General features: G+C 47.1%; 1 protein-coding gene across 3 annotated transcripts in view; it reads left to right on the top strand.

Moving 5' to 3' along the window:
- The window catches only part of CREB3 (cAMP responsive element binding protein 3), a 140,497-nt gene that overhangs the window by 108,850 nt on the left and 14,137 nt on the right, over positions 1-17,510 (top strand). For all 3 annotated transcript variants that reach the window (XM_069205709.1, XM_069205710.1, XM_069205711.1), the window contains 4 exons: positions 864-955; positions 5,983-6,075; positions 6,445-6,551; positions 13,619-13,687. In XM_069205709.1, coding sequence (XP_069061810.1) covers positions 864-955; positions 5,983-6,075; positions 6,445-6,551; positions 13,619-13,687 — 361 coding nt within the window. The remainder of the gene's footprint in view (positions 1-863; positions 956-5,982; positions 6,076-6,444; positions 6,552-13,618; positions 13,688-17,510) is intronic.

Here is a 17,510-nt window from a genome sequence, read left to right as displayed (position 1 = left end):
GTAACTGCTTTATAGTCTATGCCAAACATGTGTATCTGCAGCAACATATGCCATCGAACTGAAAATGTCACTTACCCAGTGTACATCTGTTCGTGGCATTAGTCGCTGCAGATTCACATGTACCCTCCCGCCTCCCCGGGAAGCCTGTAGCCGTTTAGAAGTAGATCTTAAATCTTAAACATTTGTACATTTGTAAATAATTATTATAAACTCTTAACATACATACATATTCACTCCATTGCATGGGCACTATTTATAGCAAACAACTCCATCCTCACCCTCTGCGGGGAAAACAATCTAAGATGGAGTCGACGCCCATGCGCAATGGAGCCGAAGAGGGAGGAGTCCTTCGGTCCCGTGACCAAAAAAGACTTCTTCGAAGAAAAACAACTTGTAATACTCCGAGCCCAACACCAGGCAGCGGACTGTGCCAAACATGTGAATCTGCAGCGACTAATGCCACGAACAGATGTACACTGGGTAAGTGACATTTTCATTCAGTGATGTTCCCAGTCGCTGAGTGAAAGGCTGTATTTTGATTAAATAAGAGTTTATCTTGGGAAGGGTTGGTGAAGACGATTCTTACAGTGGCTTGAGCGGATAGCTGTATTAAGATTGGATAGTGGAATATGCCGGCAAGGATATTAAGCTATTTGGTAGTTCACTGGTGAAGTTTATGTTCTAGATTGGTATTTGCACAAGGTTTGATTTTATATTAAGGTTGATAGTGGTATGTGCTGTGAGAGCTCCTGGGAGAGTTCTGTCCAGTGGATCTTTTAGTTCAGTTAGTGGAGGGTCCTTCAACTATGAGGTTGTGTTGTACACAAGTCATTGATAGTTTCTGTCTTCTTTTCCTTCCCCAGAACCCTGGATACCTGAGGTCGCAGAGGAGATGGACTCCAGTTCTCCCATTACAGTTTGCTCAGATGACTTCACTCCCAAGTATCCACATCAGGTAGAGAAGGCTGCAGTGGCCCCTAGAAAGTGACATCACTACATGGACGGCTCAGTCTAATCCCTTTACAATCTGCTTCCTTCACTTGCGCTTGCAAACAAGATTGTTAACAAGCCAGGTGAACTGAAATCAACTTCCAAAATATGTTTTTTGATCTTTTCATACTCCTCATTTGCGTCTTTTCTCTTGTCTGTCCCTTTTTCTCTGATACCATGAAATTCCTTTTTCTTTGAGAATTCCTTTTGGGATCGTCTCTCGCAAGGCATAAGCGTGGGTGGTTTTCACAGTCCCCTCCTTCTACCTCCTCCTCTCATGGGCTTGAGACTGGACAAGTGGGACGAAGGATTGCTTTTCTCAGACTTGATGTTTCAATCACAGGAGAACGAGGGAGTGGGCTGTGCAAGGATTGTATCCTCCCAGGCAAAAATAACTACAAAATCAAAATGAACCATCAGGATATGAGACTATCGAAATGTATGCTGTACAGTTTCTGGGTATTCTCTCTGGGAAGGTGTGAGTATCTCAAAAAATGAGGCAAACTCTTACTTGCTGACCTAGGTGGCCTGCTTCATTATCGAGGTTCTCCATATACATGCCACACTTAAGTGGCACGTATGAGCTCAGATGATTAGGAGCTCTAATGTGGAGACGTTATGCTTCCTTGTGGTAGTGTCGGGATCCAAACAGAGCATTAGATGTCCCAGTAGAGGACACAAAAGGTGTTTATTAGATGGAATCTGTGGGAATACTGAGAAGAGTGAGGTGGGGAGGTTGAGAATATCCATTGGACCTCCATCTCCCTGTATGTTTGTAATGAAAATTCACGTCACCTGAGTAGACATGTTTGGGGTGAGATGTATTTCTGGGAATATCGCATGTTTGCAGTGATGGGATGTCAGTGTGTGCACTTTTGCACTAAACAAATGCACAACGGAACCATGGCACATCGACCGTTCTGACCTGCTGTTGAAGCATGTGCCTCATGTCAGGTTCTGATAACGGAGGTACTTCTCTCAGAATGCAGCTATAATAGCTCTGTCCATAAGTGTGCGTGAGTGTGAATGTGAAGGGATCGCACTGGCACCAACCACTCAACACATGGGGTTGAATTTGGCCACAGTATAGGAAGTAATCCATTCCCTCAAGAAAGTAGTGGGCCTGTGTAGGAGGCTGGCCTGGTTTGTAGTGGGTACCTAAGGTACGTGCACCTTATACCAGGGCCAGTTTGTAGGCAGTGTTCGAGCAGCTTAGGCTGTCAAGAGGTAGCTGTAGCAGAGCAGCTTAGGCTGAACTAGGAGACGTGTGAAGCTACTACAGTACCACTTAGTGTCATATGCACAATATCATAAGAAAACACAATACACAGATATACTAAAAATAAAGGTACTTTATTTTAGTGACACAATGCCAAAAATATCTTAGAGGCAATATACCTTCTGGAGGTAAGTATTATACACAATATATACACTAGTAACCAAAATCAGGTAAGTAAACAGTCAAAGAATAGTGCAAACAGTAGAAAATACAACAGATTGCAATGGGCAACATAAACCATATACAAAAATAGTGGAATGCAAATGTCAAATTCCCCCCTAGGCAAGTGTAGTGTATAGAGGGGCACTGGGAGTGTAGGAAAACATCAAAGGTAAGTAAAGTACCCCACCCCAGAGCCCAGGAAAGTAGGAGTAAAATACTGCAAGTTTCCTCAGCACACACTGCAAGTCGTGATAAAGGATTTTGCAAGAACCAAGCAAGACTGAAAGCAACAAATGGTGGATTCCTGGACCTGAAGACCTGTGGAAAGAGGAGACCAAGTCCAGAAGTCGAAGAAGACTCCAGGAAGGACCTAGCAGAAGGTGCAAAAGTGGATTCTCCGGTCAGAAGAAACGTACAGAAGAGCACCAAAGAAGATGGCTGTGGGTTCTGCTTGGTTCAGGTGATGTCCCACGTTGAGTTGTTTGATGCAGGCTGTTTGAGTCGCTGGATTCCGCCAACAAGCCTTGGTTCAAGCAAGTACACGGTTTGCGTCAAAAAGGGGCTGCCTGGGCCCAGAAGGACCTGGGGGGGGTCTAAACTTTGACTGAGGAGACAGAGGGGGCTCTCAGCACTTCAGAGAGCCCTCAGAAGACCAGGTAAACCCCACTGGAGTCCCAGAACACTGGGACAAAGAAGATGCAAAGTGCGGTCGTCGCAGCACTACACTGGAAGGTCCCACGCTGCCGGAGAACAACTCAGGGAGCTGTGCGTCGCAGGATGGAGTGCGGGGGACCTGGGCTACGCTGTGCACAAAGGATTCTTGGAAGAAGTGCACAGAAGCCCAAGGAGCTGCAGAAGACGCAGTGCACAGGGGTACTGTCGCAGCACGTGGAGGCAAGCTCTTACCTCCGCTAAGTTTGGACAGCTGGACCTTCGGACAGTCTGGGTCTCTTCGGTCCACCACCTGTGTTCCAGGGAGCACGCTCGTCATCAGGATACGAGTCCTAAACTACCGGTTGTCGCCGCAGAAGGGTGCCTGCAGAAGCAGGGAAGTGACTCTGTCACTCCACAGGACATTCCTTCGGTTGTTCTGGTGCAGGGTGAAGACAGGCAGACCTCAGAGAGTGCACACCTTGGAAACCGTTGCAAAAGCTGGCTGGAGCTGAAGTTGAAGGTCACAGGAGTCATCCTGGATACTTTGTTGCAGTTACAGAGGTTCCTGGAGCAGTCTGCCGTTGATCCGACCGACGGTCAGAAGATGATGCAGAGGAGTCCCAGAGGAATCTTGCAAACCGAATCAAAGGAAACACCCAGAGGAGAGAACCCAAATAGCCCAGAGAGGGTGATTGGCTACCTACCGAGGTAATCACCTATCAGGAGGGGTCTTTGATGTCACCTGCTGGCACTGGCCACTCGGACATCTCCAGAGGGTCCCCACACCTTGAAATCCAAGATGGCTAACTCCAGGGACACTCTGGAGATGCTCTGGGCACCACCCCTGGGGTGGTGATGGACAGGGGAGTGGTCACTCCTCTTTCCTTTGTCCAGTTTCGGGCCAGAGCAGGGACTGGGGGACCCTGACCATGAACACTTGTAGACTGGATTATGCAAGCAGGGCACCGTTTGTGCCCTTCAAAGCATTTCCAGAGGCTCTGGGAGGCTACCCCTATGGGAGAGGGTGTAACACCCCTCTCTCAAAGGAAATGCATTGTTCTGCCTTCCTGGGATTCCTGCTGTGAGATGGCAGCAGTTGGGTCTGCAGTGGAAACCTCAGAGAGCTGGTTTGGCAGTACTGGGGGTCCATGGTGGAGCCCGCAGGGTGCATGGGATTGGCCCCCCAATACCAGATTTGGACTGGGGGGACAATTCCATGATCTTAGACACCTTACATAGCCATATTCAAAGTTACCATTGTGAAGCTACATATATGTAGTGCACGCTTATAATGGTATCCCCGCACACACGAAGTCCGGGGGATTGGCCCTGGACAACGTTGGGGCACCTTTGGTAGTGCAAGGGTGCCCTAACACCCAGTAACTTTGCACCCAGCCTTCAGAAGGTTATACAATATAGGTGACTTATAAATTACCTTAGTGCAGTGAAAAATGGCTGTGAAATAGTGTGTGCTAGTTTCACTCAGGCTGCAGTGGCAGTCCTAATGAAAGGTTTGTATGAGCTCCTTATGGGTGCCAAAAGAAATGCTGCAGTCCATAAGGATCTCCTGGAACCCCAATGCCCTGGGTACCTAGGTACCGTATACTAGGGACTTGTAAGGGGGGTCCACTGTGCGAATCAGAATTGGAATATGAAGTCACTAAAGTGTAGTGACAAATTTGGTAAGTAGAGAGAGCATAAGCACAGGAGTTCTGGTTAGCAGAACTCCAGTGACACAGTTGAGCATACTGACAACACACATAGGCCCCAAACTATGAGCACTGGGGTCCTGGCTAGCAGGATCCCAGGGGGGCAGTAAAAACACACTGACAAACGGGCCAAAAATGGGGGTAACCATGCTAGAAACAGGTTACTTTCTCACAACCGCACGTGATGCCTGAGAAATATGTTTGAAACATGTCAGCCATTCTAGGCTCATAAATTCCATCTAATAAAAATGTTTTGAATTTCTAGAGGAAGAGTTAACACACTGTTGGGATCCCAACTGTACCACGAGGAGGCAATAACTTCTCCATATAAGAGGTCCTAATTATCTGGGAGCTTCTCCCTGCCACAAAAAATGTGGTAGAGATGCAGAGCAACCCAAAGAAAAAGCATGCTACCTAGATTGGTGGGTAAGAATGTTTGGAGAAACTCGCACTGTCTCAAAGAGAATAGCCAGAAACCATCAAGGATATGGTATGATAGTCTTATGTCCGGATTGTTTATTTTGAGTTTGGGGGATTCAGCCCATAAACCTGGACTGCAGCCCCGTACCTGTAATTAATTTGCAGAAACACTAAAACTCATTCTTAGAAAATTAGATCATTGTGTTTATTTATCATTGTTGTTGTTAAATACTATCAGAGTGGTTTTAATCACATAAGTATTAGTTTCCATGTACGTATATTCCAGGTGCTGCAATAAAAAGTTACCCCTCCTGCTTTCCTCCAAACATTTCAAAACATAAAACATTATTTTTAAGGATGTTATTTTGAAATTTGAAAGATCATTTTAGAATTGCATGCATGGTTGTGAGAAACAAAATATTTTAAACAAGACGTGTAGCCTGAATACATTTTGCAATTCAAAGGTGAATTGAGCAGATTCAGATGTTAATGACTTGTAACGTACCTGAGTGTCCAACTCCTACCACCACATGAAGTGCTGGACTTTACTATGTCTTGTGACTCATATGCTTAGAGGTAGTAACTAGGTTATCTAGTTGCAGTGCATTAATGTTTTGGGTCTAAGACACAAGTGGTAAATTACCTTACCCGCAAAGGATTGTGCCATGGAATACACTCCCCCCCCCCCCAACCCCCCCCCCCCCGTGATCTGCCAATCTGCTTCTCTGAACACACTAATGAAGCCTGTCCTTTGATTCTCTTTCGTAGGCTGACTTCCCTGAGCTGATCCTTACGGAAGAGGAGAAACGTCTTTTGGGAAAGGAGGGGGTTACTTTACCTACACATCTCCCCCTGACAAAGGTAAGGATGGCAGATGAAGGGTCACGGGTCCGGTGGGAGTTATTTCTTCTTTTTTTTATTGCTCTATTTTCACAAAAGATTTGTGTTTTACATCATGAAAGTAAATGTTTGGAATTGAAACCACAGTTAACAATTAGAATTGGTTCTATTTTAAATATAATATGTATATACAGGTTATAAATTCATTTTTATGCATGAAAGCCATTGACTGCACATTGTTTGCATTCATCTTGTGACTGACATGTTTTGAGCTGCTGTAGTTGGGAGATGTTGGTGGCTGACAGAGGGACGTTACCTCTTCGACTGTCTCAGAAACTTCTCCATTTGATTCTCTCTTGCTCTTTGTAACACATTCGTCTGCGCTTTCAGTCCGAAGAACGTGTCTTAAAAAGAGTCCGAAGGAAAATCCGAAACAAGCAGTCAGCGCAAGAAAGTCGTCGCAAGAAGAAAGACTATGTGGGTGGCCTGGAGAACAGGTACTGGGAGTGTGATGTTTGTATGGCCTTTGTAGTATATTTTATATGTCTCATTCATATAGTCTTCCCCTCGCTTGTGTAATTACTTTTCCAGACTCCAAGCCAAGTTGGATAGCAATGAATGGTCTTTTTTTAGGCAAGATAGATAATTCCACACTAATACATTTTAAAACTCACACTTTTGACAACTTATGACCTTATTTAGAGTTTGGTGAATGAAATACTCCATCACAAACATGACACGTCTTGTCCCCTGATTTAGAAGTGCGCTATCGCTAATGGCACCTGTAATATTTTATGGTATGCTAGAAATCTGCCATGTTTTTACGGATTATCCTGTCCACCAAACTCTAAATAAATAAGGCCAGTAGAATTGTATTCTTTGAGGAATCGTTCTTACACCCATAGTGTATGTTTGTGATATTAAATTCAACACCACTGGGAGGGAAATGGTCCTTTTATAATATTTCTAGCTCTCTCTTATCCTCCATGTTCCTCCTCTGCACCTCCCTGCCTCCATCATTCCCTTACTCTTCCTCCCTGGAGTTGTTGATTGTCCCATTTGGGTTTCAGGCTGTTGTTTTTGCATAATTTACCACCATGTGAGGACTGAATCGGCCTCCAAAAAGAAAGTAAGTGTGGCACTGCGCAGATCCAGAACACTTTTGTTTGCACTGTAAGTGTAGTGCTGCGACTGCATGCATGCGGTTACCTCCTCCTTGGCTGTGTAACAGCTACTGAGTACCCGTGTCTGGTCTCACGCCCCCCGCCCTCCCACACACCAGACAATTGCATTCCATACATTTCAAATGATATGCTCACATGTGAAGTCCAGTCTTCTCTTCCACAGTCCAGATTTGAATTTGCAGCACATATGAACATCACTTTCTACCATCTCCTACCTCAGCCCTTTGTTTACTCTTTCCTTTCGAGGCTGTGAAAAAGGTATGACTCGTGCCCCTACTAACTATCAGAGAGTGAACTACGGGGTTGGTGGTTTGCGATCAATCCAGCTTCTAAGGGAATAGTGTCTATTGTTGCGGCTTATTTATCGGTATTGTCTTCAGTTTGTTTTTTTATTTTATTCAGCTGGTTTTGTATAAAATAATTTTCTCCCCTGATTGATGTTTGGCCTCTTTGTAAAATGAACATATCAAACACAAGCTTTATTGTAAGTGTCTTATTTTAAAGGCAACTGTATAGTGTATGCATTATTGGATGCAGGTATGGAGATGCACAGAGGGTTTGTCCCCATAGTTACACACAGTCTGCTCTGACGGATGGTGAAAGGGCCACGCCTGATTTCACGCGTCATATTAGCTGCTGCTGTTGATCGGTTCCTTCCGTGTTTTGAGTAGTGTACTGACTGGACGTTGTGAATTGCCATATGACTGTATTGAGTCCTCTAGTTCAGGTGTGGCTCGGCCTTCAGGTGAGGTGTCAGCACCTGCACATTCACCAAGCAGGTGCTGCAGGGGCATGGCTCCCTCCTGCATCTGGTCCCCGTCCCCATGCATGCAGGCGTCTTCGGGGAGTCCACGGGCGGTGTCACCATGGTGGACTCAGACACTGAAGGGCTGGGGAGCCTTGTTGGCTCCGGTGGTCCACTTTAACTCTGGTCACAGATGCCGGGTGCAGTGATGACGTCAGGTGTCGAGTTTTGGTGGTTCCAGAGGCTTCAGAGTCCTCTAAGGTTTCTAGAGTCGCAGCCACAAGACGGGTCCACTTTGGTGCAGAATTTGACGAGGGATGCAGACAGGCCGGTGGGGTTGGTACCGGGTCAGCTGCTTCTTTTCCCCTGTTCTACTTTCACGGCTCCTCTGTATCCTTGGTCCTTTTTAGTCATCAGGATTTGCTTCCCTGGTGCCAGGGGCTCCCCTAAATAATTAATTTAGGGGTGTGTGGAGTAGTGGCCAATGGGTTACTGACGCTTGGGGTCACTAAACCGCCTATATGACCACTTCCTAGAGGAAGCGGGCTTAACTCTGTCCCAGAATTCCCAAAGATGGCTACTTGTGAAAAATCGTGTCCACCTCTCAGAAGCCCACCCACGGGGTTGTGCAAGCCTGGGGGTGGCACGCCTACCTGACTAGCCAAATTGGCTTTGGATGGGGGAAATGGCTTCCTCTTCTGTTAGGGGAGCCAGATTCGCATTTCAAAGGCGGCTAATCAGTAGGTCATCCTGTGGAAGGCGGTGTTGCATCTTCCCAGGCAGGCTTTTGTTCTGGGCCTCTCGAGAGCAGAATGACTCTCGTCCTAGGGGTCCAGAACAGTGTCTCGGGCGGCAGGCTGGTAGAAACCAGTCAGTGAGCACACCAGAGGCTGGTAGGGTTTCAGGGGGCACCTCTAAGGTGCCCTCTGGGTGCATGTATTGGTAAACCCGCCATTGCCATTAGTGTTGGTTGACCAGTACGAGATGTTTGATACCAAACATCCTTAGCTTCAGGGAAGGCTTCATGCAGCTGTGGAGCTCATAGTGACCAGTGTCCAGCTCATGTTTTTAAAATGGCTTCCCTGGTCACTTACTATGTCTGAGAATCGACAAAGACATAGTAGGGGCATATCTGTTGTGCAGATATGCACTCGCATGTAATATGTAATACACCCTGACTTAGGGCTGTACGACCTGCTAGAGGGGTGACTTACATGTATTGCATGCAGAGTTAGGTGACATGGTGCACAGGCTGTGTGCCATGCCATGTTATCACTTTTGTCGCACCAAGACTCTCAGCCTGCAGTGGCAGCCCTTTAATGCTTGATGAGGGGTCCCTTAGGGTGGCACAATTCGTGCTGCAGCTTTTAGGGACCCTCTTTAGCAGCTCAGGCCCTAGGTAACCCATTTACTAGGTACTTACAGATCGTGCTAAAGGATTTATGAATTGGGGAAGCAGTTGTACAGTTCATAGAAAGAGATCTGGCACTGGGGACCTGGTTAGCAGGAATCCAGTGCACTTTCATTCAAAATCATATCGGATACAAGGTAAAAAGTGGTGGGTAATCATGTCAACAAGGGGTACTTTCCTACACTGTGCTACAGACCCTCATCTGTTTTGTACTTGCTCTCCCCTTGTCGGTATAGTCCATATTGGAAAACATCACAAAAAAAGAAAGTAATAACTGAAAAGTTCCAGTGATAAATGCACAAGTTCGTCTGTACTTGCTCTCCCACTCCCGACCCCATTTCAAACAAACATTTTCATAAATCATATGTATAGTTATGTATTGGTGGATGCAGCAAATGGGTTCCGCCCATTTACTTCCCCTGGATTATTTGCAGTTGACTACATTTTTGGACTTTTACTGTGAGTCTCACCACGCAAATCTCTTTTACTGTAAATTCACTGAGAACTGCTAATTTACAGATTTAAAGATACGCTGCTGTTGCTCAGCTAGGGTAAGAGGCACTGGATTGGTTATACATGAGCATGTGAGCACACGTGTGCGGGCTGTGTGTGTGAGACTACTGTCTTATGCGGCCCGATATCTGTGCCAAGCTTGCCTTTTTCCGAAGGGACTCTTGCAAGGATTGATACTGACCTGGAGTAGGCCTTATAACCTGAGTGGGCATTTATAGTGTAGGTCCATGGTGCCTACTGAAGGTCTGTGGTGTTTAAACTGTATTACACATTGTAGGCAAATTTGCATTAAAATACACTTTCACTCAGTTTAGGCCTACAAGGTTCAGTGAGGTACCAGCATAGGGGTAAACATGCACCTTAAGTGTACACTTACCGTCCCTAACATCATCGCTACACTCCATATCACACTTTAAGAATTGGCATCTTTCCCTGGCTCAGCTCATTATCAGATTCCAAGCCTTCGTCTCCCCTCCTGGGCGAAGGTAATAACTCGGCTCCCCCACAGGAGGGTCAAAGGCCTTCCCGCGCAGTAAAGCAATTAAGAGTGCTTGATCCAGTTCCTGGGAAAGGAAGTGGTGGGGAGGAAATCCGATTATTCGATTGCCACACTGCACCACCCAGGTCCACAGAACAAAAGAGGAGGGCCAGACCTCTGGAGTCAACACAGGAGGGGCTCACGTTTAAGTTTTGGTGGGAAGGGATCAGGCAGCTGTGTCAGCTAGGGGCAGAGCTGCGGCTCTCGGGGAAGCTGTTTGGAGAGACAACTTAGTCATCAGATTGGATTTTCCTACAGTACAGAGCAGGACTGCTGGGACCGAGTTGGAGTAATAATGTGCCTCCTTAGGATTGGCCAGGAACTTTCCACTTCAACTGAAGAAAACAAACCCTGTACAAGGCAGAGACGATGAGAAGACACTGGACTTCAGAACAGCAATGGCGACAGAATGCCCAGCTAGAAGGAGAAACCATCTGATACCCTGCAAGGAGGGCTCTAGGGCTTTGGCTCTAGCTGACCCCCAGGACTAGGATGGGTCCCTCCAAGGCCAGTGGGATTGGCCTCCTTATGCCCCGAGGAACGGTTGGAGGGGTAATGGACATGTTGGGGTTCTCTGGATGATTCCCCTGGACCTTCTGTGGACCGGCCTTTGACTCTGCTGCCGATACACAGGTGCCCTGCAAGATGGCCATGAGCATGGGGAGTGCGGCGGGTGGTTGTTCTGATTGCTGGTTGTGGAGGGGAAGATGGGGGTTGTGGTGCTTTGTGGCAACATATTCAGAATGTCCCTTAGTCGGCCAGGACCCAGAGGTGTTTTCAGCTTTAATTTGATGGGTGACATGCAGGACTCCATTCTGTGGGGCCTGGCATGAGAATGCTTTCCCAAGGTGACCCCCAAATCCCTGGGACAGCAAGGCATGACCTAGAGTGCCCATGCACCCTTAGAAATCCTGCTCCCAGGGGGACCAGACCCCAGGAGTGATGCAGAACACCTCCTCTGCTCCCCCTCTGTCTGGGGGCGCAAAGGGCCGACAGCAGCAGAACCCCCCGCACTCCACTTGAGCGAGAGAGAAGACACAAACTGCAGCTGGCTCCCATGCTGCACACCGGGAGGGACCCTGCAGCAACATAATGGAAGCCAGAGCTGTGGTGCCCCGGGACACCCAGGACTAAACAATGAACATGGTGCAAGGCTGTGTACTTATAGGACACCTCCCTGCCCTGTGAAGGAAAGCCCCTGTTTAGTTATTTATGGGCCCAACATGGAGCTCCCTACGATCCTTCCCAAGGGGGCTCATATTCGAACATCTGCTCTTTGTGGTGCTCCAGGGTAGGGCTACATGATGTGCAGCATCCCCGACTCTGCTGCTCGCAGAGGATTGAGTCCCTGACTCTGGAAGCGGTTTGCTTCCACTTGAAAGACTCCTGTAGCCTGTACGTTTGCACGGAGGCTCCACAGTGCAGGAAGCTCCAAGGGTGGGTGCTACAATTGCAGTAGCAGTCTACTTAAAGGAAAAGAAAAACTCTGGAGTACATGTGTTGAATGCAATACTTTATTTTCCAGGCAGTGGGCGACAGTGCAAAGTTTCACTGTGTAACAAACGCTTTATGCTGTTGGTGAATAATAACACATGCTCTGCTGACACCCTGACAAAGACAGTAGGTCATCCTCTTCGATAATGGCGCCCACTTACATTGTGATGCTGCATCCGGTATATGTGTGGAGTGGTAGGTTTGTGATTATAGGGTTAATGACTCACTAAGAGTGTAACTACCAAAGGTATTTCAGTATACCTGATCGTATACATTTGTAATTCAATACATTGTGTGTGTGTGTAATAAAAGTACTTCTTTTGACGAGAAACAGCTCTGACTGGACAATATTAAGCATTGCTATGCGTACCAGTGAGCTGGGGTTACTAGCTCGGAATATCTCTCCTTTGTGGGCTTTCAGCTGCTCAGCTTTGCTACCCTGACAGCGACAAGTGCTACAATGGAGTACTTGGATCCCAGTAAAAAGATAACAGTGGACTCATTACTTATGAAGTGCACACACCCTTTGCAACTGGTAACCCAGTTTCTTACAGTGGATGCCAATATTCACTCCTTAAGAAAAATAGCATTTTTTGCCCCCGCCACCATCAGCCGCCTCCATCAGTAGACCCCTCTTCCCATAAATGCATAAAGCAGGTCCTGTCCCGCTCGTCTTCTGCTCTTTCTACCCTGTCTCAGACTGCCTCATTCTATGCTCTTAATCCAAGAGAGGGGACCATAAGGCATTGTCTGCACAAAGAAATCCCCTTTCAGTGGCAGGTCCGACCAGACCGGAAGCGGTGGCCGTGGTGGTTGTCCGTACCAGAGTGTCCCTGTTCGCAGACCTTTGGGGAGGAGGATTGAAGGTGACAATCCATGGATCACCACTTCACCAGTCCAGTGTCCTCTGGTCTCGTGATCCGTGCGTGCACTGTGTCCTCTTGGGAGCCCTTCCAGGAGGGAGACACCGCCTCAGAAAAAGGGGCTTGAGATAAATAAGATGCCCTGCATCTCTGAAACACTTGCACACGGATTTCTCCCAACACTATTTGGGACGTTCTTTTTTTTTTTTTCCCTTCTCATTCCTTTCGCACACCCACTTGAATGGCAGGGATTTGGGTATTGTTACTTAACGAGCTACATTCAACACAGAAAGTTGCTCTGGACTCTCCTGTTGACCTTAGTAATGTTCATCACATGCCTTCACTTCTCTATCTACCAAATACCACATTGGTTTATTAAGTGACAACATTTGTGTTTAAAAGTCTTCAATGTCAGTCAGCCTGTCACCTCACTACATGCCACCTACAGAGTTGCCATCTAATACAGTGGTTATCAAACTTTTTAACGCTACGCACTCCAGAGGAAAAAAAAAATCATCGGGCCCCCCTCAGAATGTTTCACAATTATTCTATGAAGTTGCCAATGTTTAAATATGTCTAGACTTAAACATTGAAGATCATTTCTGTTGCCTTTTAAAAAATGCAATACATGTTTTTCTGCTTAAAACAAAGCACTGTTATCTGCAGAATGCTTCTTTTGGCGCTTGCCTCTGTTGGGTCTTTCTCAGCTGCCTCTCAGTCCAGGTCAAGTGACTTAATTCTGTATTTGAGTGGGCCTTTACAAACTCTACTCAAGTAAAATATAACTTTCCTCATCTTTTTCTTTTCTACCTATAGGGTTGCTGCCTGCACAGTACAGAACCAGGAGCTGCAGAAGAAGGTGCAGCTGCTGCAGAAACAGAACACGTAAGTCTGACTCCTGTCTCTCTGGTCTTCCAAGGTGTTGTCTGCGCTAATTTAGTTTTCTCACTTTGCTTGCAGCCTCCCTTTGTCTTTGCGTCCTTCATGAACATATGACTGCTATCGGTGTCTATTCAGATCAGAGTGTGTGTCATGAATCAGTTCCCAACTGCAGCCTCCCTGTGTCTTTACTGGCATCGATGCTTGTCTGTCACTAACCTTCAGCTCCAGTCTCTTCTGTCTGTACCTGTAGAGATGTGTCCCTCACTCACCTCTAGCTGCAGTTTCTATTTTTACTACTGTAGATGTGCGTCCATCACTAACCTTCCACTCCAGTCGACCTGTGTCCTTACTGGCATTGATGTGCGTCCATCACTAACCTTCCGCTGCGCTCGCACCGTGTCTTTACTGGCATGGATGTGTGTCCATCACTAACCTCACAGTGCAGTCCCGCCGTGTCTTTACTGGCATGGATGTGCGTCCATCACTAACCTTCCTGTGCAGTCACGCCGTGTCCTTACTGGCATGGATGTGTGTCCATCACTAACCTTCCACTCCAGTCGACCTGTGTCCTTACTGGCATGGATGTGCGTCCATCACTAACCTTCCTGTGCAGTTGCACCGTGTCCTTACTGGCATGGATGTGTGTCCATCACTAACCTCACTGTGCAGTCCCGCCGTGTCTTTACTGGCATGGATATGTGCCCATCACTAACCTTCCACTGCAGTCGAACTGTGTTGTTACTGGCATGGATGTGCGTCCATTACTAACCTTCCTGTGCAGTTGTGCCGTGTATTTACCTGCATGGATGTGTTTCCATTACTAACCTTCCTGTGTAGGAGCGCTGTGTCTTTACTGGCTTGGATGTGTGTCCATTACTAACCCCCCACTGCAGTCGCATTGCGTTGTTACTGGCATGGATGAGCGTCAATCACGAACCTTCCACTGCAGTTGCGCCGTGTCTTTACTGGCATGGATGTGTGTCCATCACTAACCTTCCACTGCAGTCGAACCGTGCCATTACTGGCATGGATGTGCGTCCATCACTAACGTTTCTGTGTAGTCGCACCGTGTCCTTACTGGCATGGATGAGCCTCCATCACTAGCCTTCCTGTGCAGTCACGCCGTGTCTTTACTGGCATGGATGTGCGTCCATCACTAACCTTCCACTGCAGGCGCGCCTGTCTTTACTGGCATGGATGTGTGTCCATCACTAACCTTCCACTGCAGTCGAACTGTGTCCTTACTGGCATTGATGTGCGTCCATCACTAACCTTCTGCTGCGCTCGCACCGTGTCTTTACTGGCATGGATGTGCATCCATTACTAACCTTCCTGTGCAGTTGCACCGTGTCCTTACTGGCATGGATGTGTGTCCATCACTAACCTCACAGCGCAGTCCCGCCGTGTCTTTACTGGCATGGATATGTGCCCATCACTAACCTTCCACTGCAGTCGAACTGTCATTACTGGCATGGATGTGCGTCCATCACAAAAGTTTCTGTGTAGTCGCACTGTGTCCTTACTGGCATGGATGAGCCTCCATCACTAACCTTCCACTGCAGATGCGCCGTGTCTTTACTGGCATGGATGTGCGTCCATCACTAACCTTCCACTGCAGTCGAACCGTGCCATTACTGGCATGGATGTGCGTCCATCACTAACGTTTCTGTGTAGTCGCACCGTGCCCTTACTGGCATGGATGAGCCTCCATCACTAACCTTCCTGTGCAGTCACGCCATGTCTTTACTGGCATGGATGTGCGTCCATCACTAACCTTCCACTGCAGGCGCGCCTGTCTTTACTGGCATGGATGTGTGTCCATCACTAACCTTCCACTGCAGTCGCACTGTGTCTTTACTGGCATGGATGTGCGTTCATCACTAACCTTCCACTGCAGTCGAACCGTGCCATTACTGGCATGGATGTGCGTCCATCACTAACGTTTCTGTGTAGTCGCACCGTGTCCTTACTGGCATGGATGAGCCTCCATCACTAGCCTTCCTGTGCAGTCACGCCATGTCTTTACTGGCATGGATGTGCGTCCATCACTAACCTTCCACTGCAGGCGCGCCTGTCTTTACTGGCATGGATGTGTGTCCATCACTAACCTTCCACTGCAGTCGAACTGTGTCCTTACTGGCATTGATGTGCGTCCATCACTAACCTTCTGCTGCGCTCGCACCGTGTCTTTACTGGCATGGATGTGCATCCATTACTAACCTTCCTGTGCAGTTGCACCGTGTCCTTACTGGCATGGATGTGTGTCCATCACTAACCTCACAGCGCAGTCCCGCCGTGTCTTTACTGGCATGGATATGTGCCCATCACTAACCTTCCACTGCAGTCGAACTGTCATTACTGGCATGGATGTGCGTCCATCACTAACGTTTCTGTGTAGTCGCACCGTGCCCTTACTGGCATGGATGAGCCTCCATCACTAACCTTCCTGTGCAGTCACGCCATGTCTTTACTGGCATGGATGTGCGTCCATCACTAACCTTCCACTGCAGGCGCGCCTGTCTTTACTGGCATGGATGTGTGTTCATCACTAACCTTCCACTGCAGGCGCGCCTGTCTTTACTGGCATGGATGTGTGTTCATCACTAACCTTCCACTGCAGGCGCGCCTGTCTTTACTAGCATTGATGTGCGCCCACCACTAAAATTCCACTGCAGTCGCCCCGTGTCTGCTTGTGTGTGGATACAAAGTATAGCTAACAGGCTGAGATGCTACTCTAGGCATAACTTGAAGAGTGTGTACGCTGTACTCTTGCTCCTATGACAATAGGGGCTTTGGGAAGCACAAAGGTCACCAGTCTCCTCTCATTCAGTTTAAGGGGCATTTAGAGGGCCGCATTATCCGAACATCTGCCAAATAGAGTCCGATACACCGCCCATTCTTTTTGTGGTTTCCCAGCCTGAGTTAGAAGTGGCATAATGGCAGTTTTTCTGAGGGTGAAACCTCACCAGGCTCCACACTGTCATGGCTAATAATTGCTGTGAAAGTAAAAAAAAGTGTGGTAAGTTCACCACTAAAAAAGTGGGAACCTTTCAAATTTTTAGGGTCAGGCACAACACAATGGTAGTTCTAAATGTTTAGAGAGAACAATGGACATGGAAGAGATACTCAACTATTGTTCTCCTCTCTGTGATAAACATCCAATTTCAATATAGTCCATGTTGGAAAACATCACAAAAAAGAAAGTAATAACTGAAAAGTTCCAGTGATCAATGCATTAGTTCGTTTGTACATTTCTTAACAGATCACAGACCATTTTGTGGTGTTATTTTGGGAAATAGAAAACAAAATAAATCCACAACAAAGCATTATGGATTGTGCATTGCAGCAAATCAGCATAGATGTCAATATCTGTGATAGATTTCAAGGGTGTTTAGGCCTTTATAGCAAACCGACAGTCAAAGCAGGAAGGGGTCATGAGTCCTTGTAAAGAGCATGTTTAGCCTAAAAGAACATGGATTATTTCCAATACTCTAAGCTGTTCAGCCCATGTGATATGGAATCAAACCCACCAATCCATTTCAGGTCCTTTCTTGAAATTGCACTTTTCGTATCACCACTGGTCTTGCAAGACCACAACTGTTCAGTGACCTGCCAACGGATGTCCTCAGCTGTGTGTTTTCAGAGTTGGTAATGTTCAATCAAAGGGGCACCAATGTCAGAATATTTAATGCAGCTCCTGTATTGGAGGATGCAATTCTTATTTGACCCACGTATATCTTGTCGAATGGGCACCATATAGCTCAGATAACATCTTAAGAATTTCATATTTAACACTACCATGATTAAAAAACCTTCTGTGCAATAG

This window comes from Pleurodeles waltl, chromosome 1_2 (assembly GCF_031143425.1).
Source record: "Pleurodeles waltl isolate 20211129_DDA chromosome 1_2, aPleWal1.hap1.20221129, whole genome shotgun sequence".
NCBI lineage: Eukaryota > Metazoa > Chordata > Amphibia > Caudata > Salamandridae > Pleurodeles > Pleurodeles waltl.
Note: the sequence above shows the minus strand (reverse complement) of the source record. Positions and strands in the feature narration are given on the sequence as shown.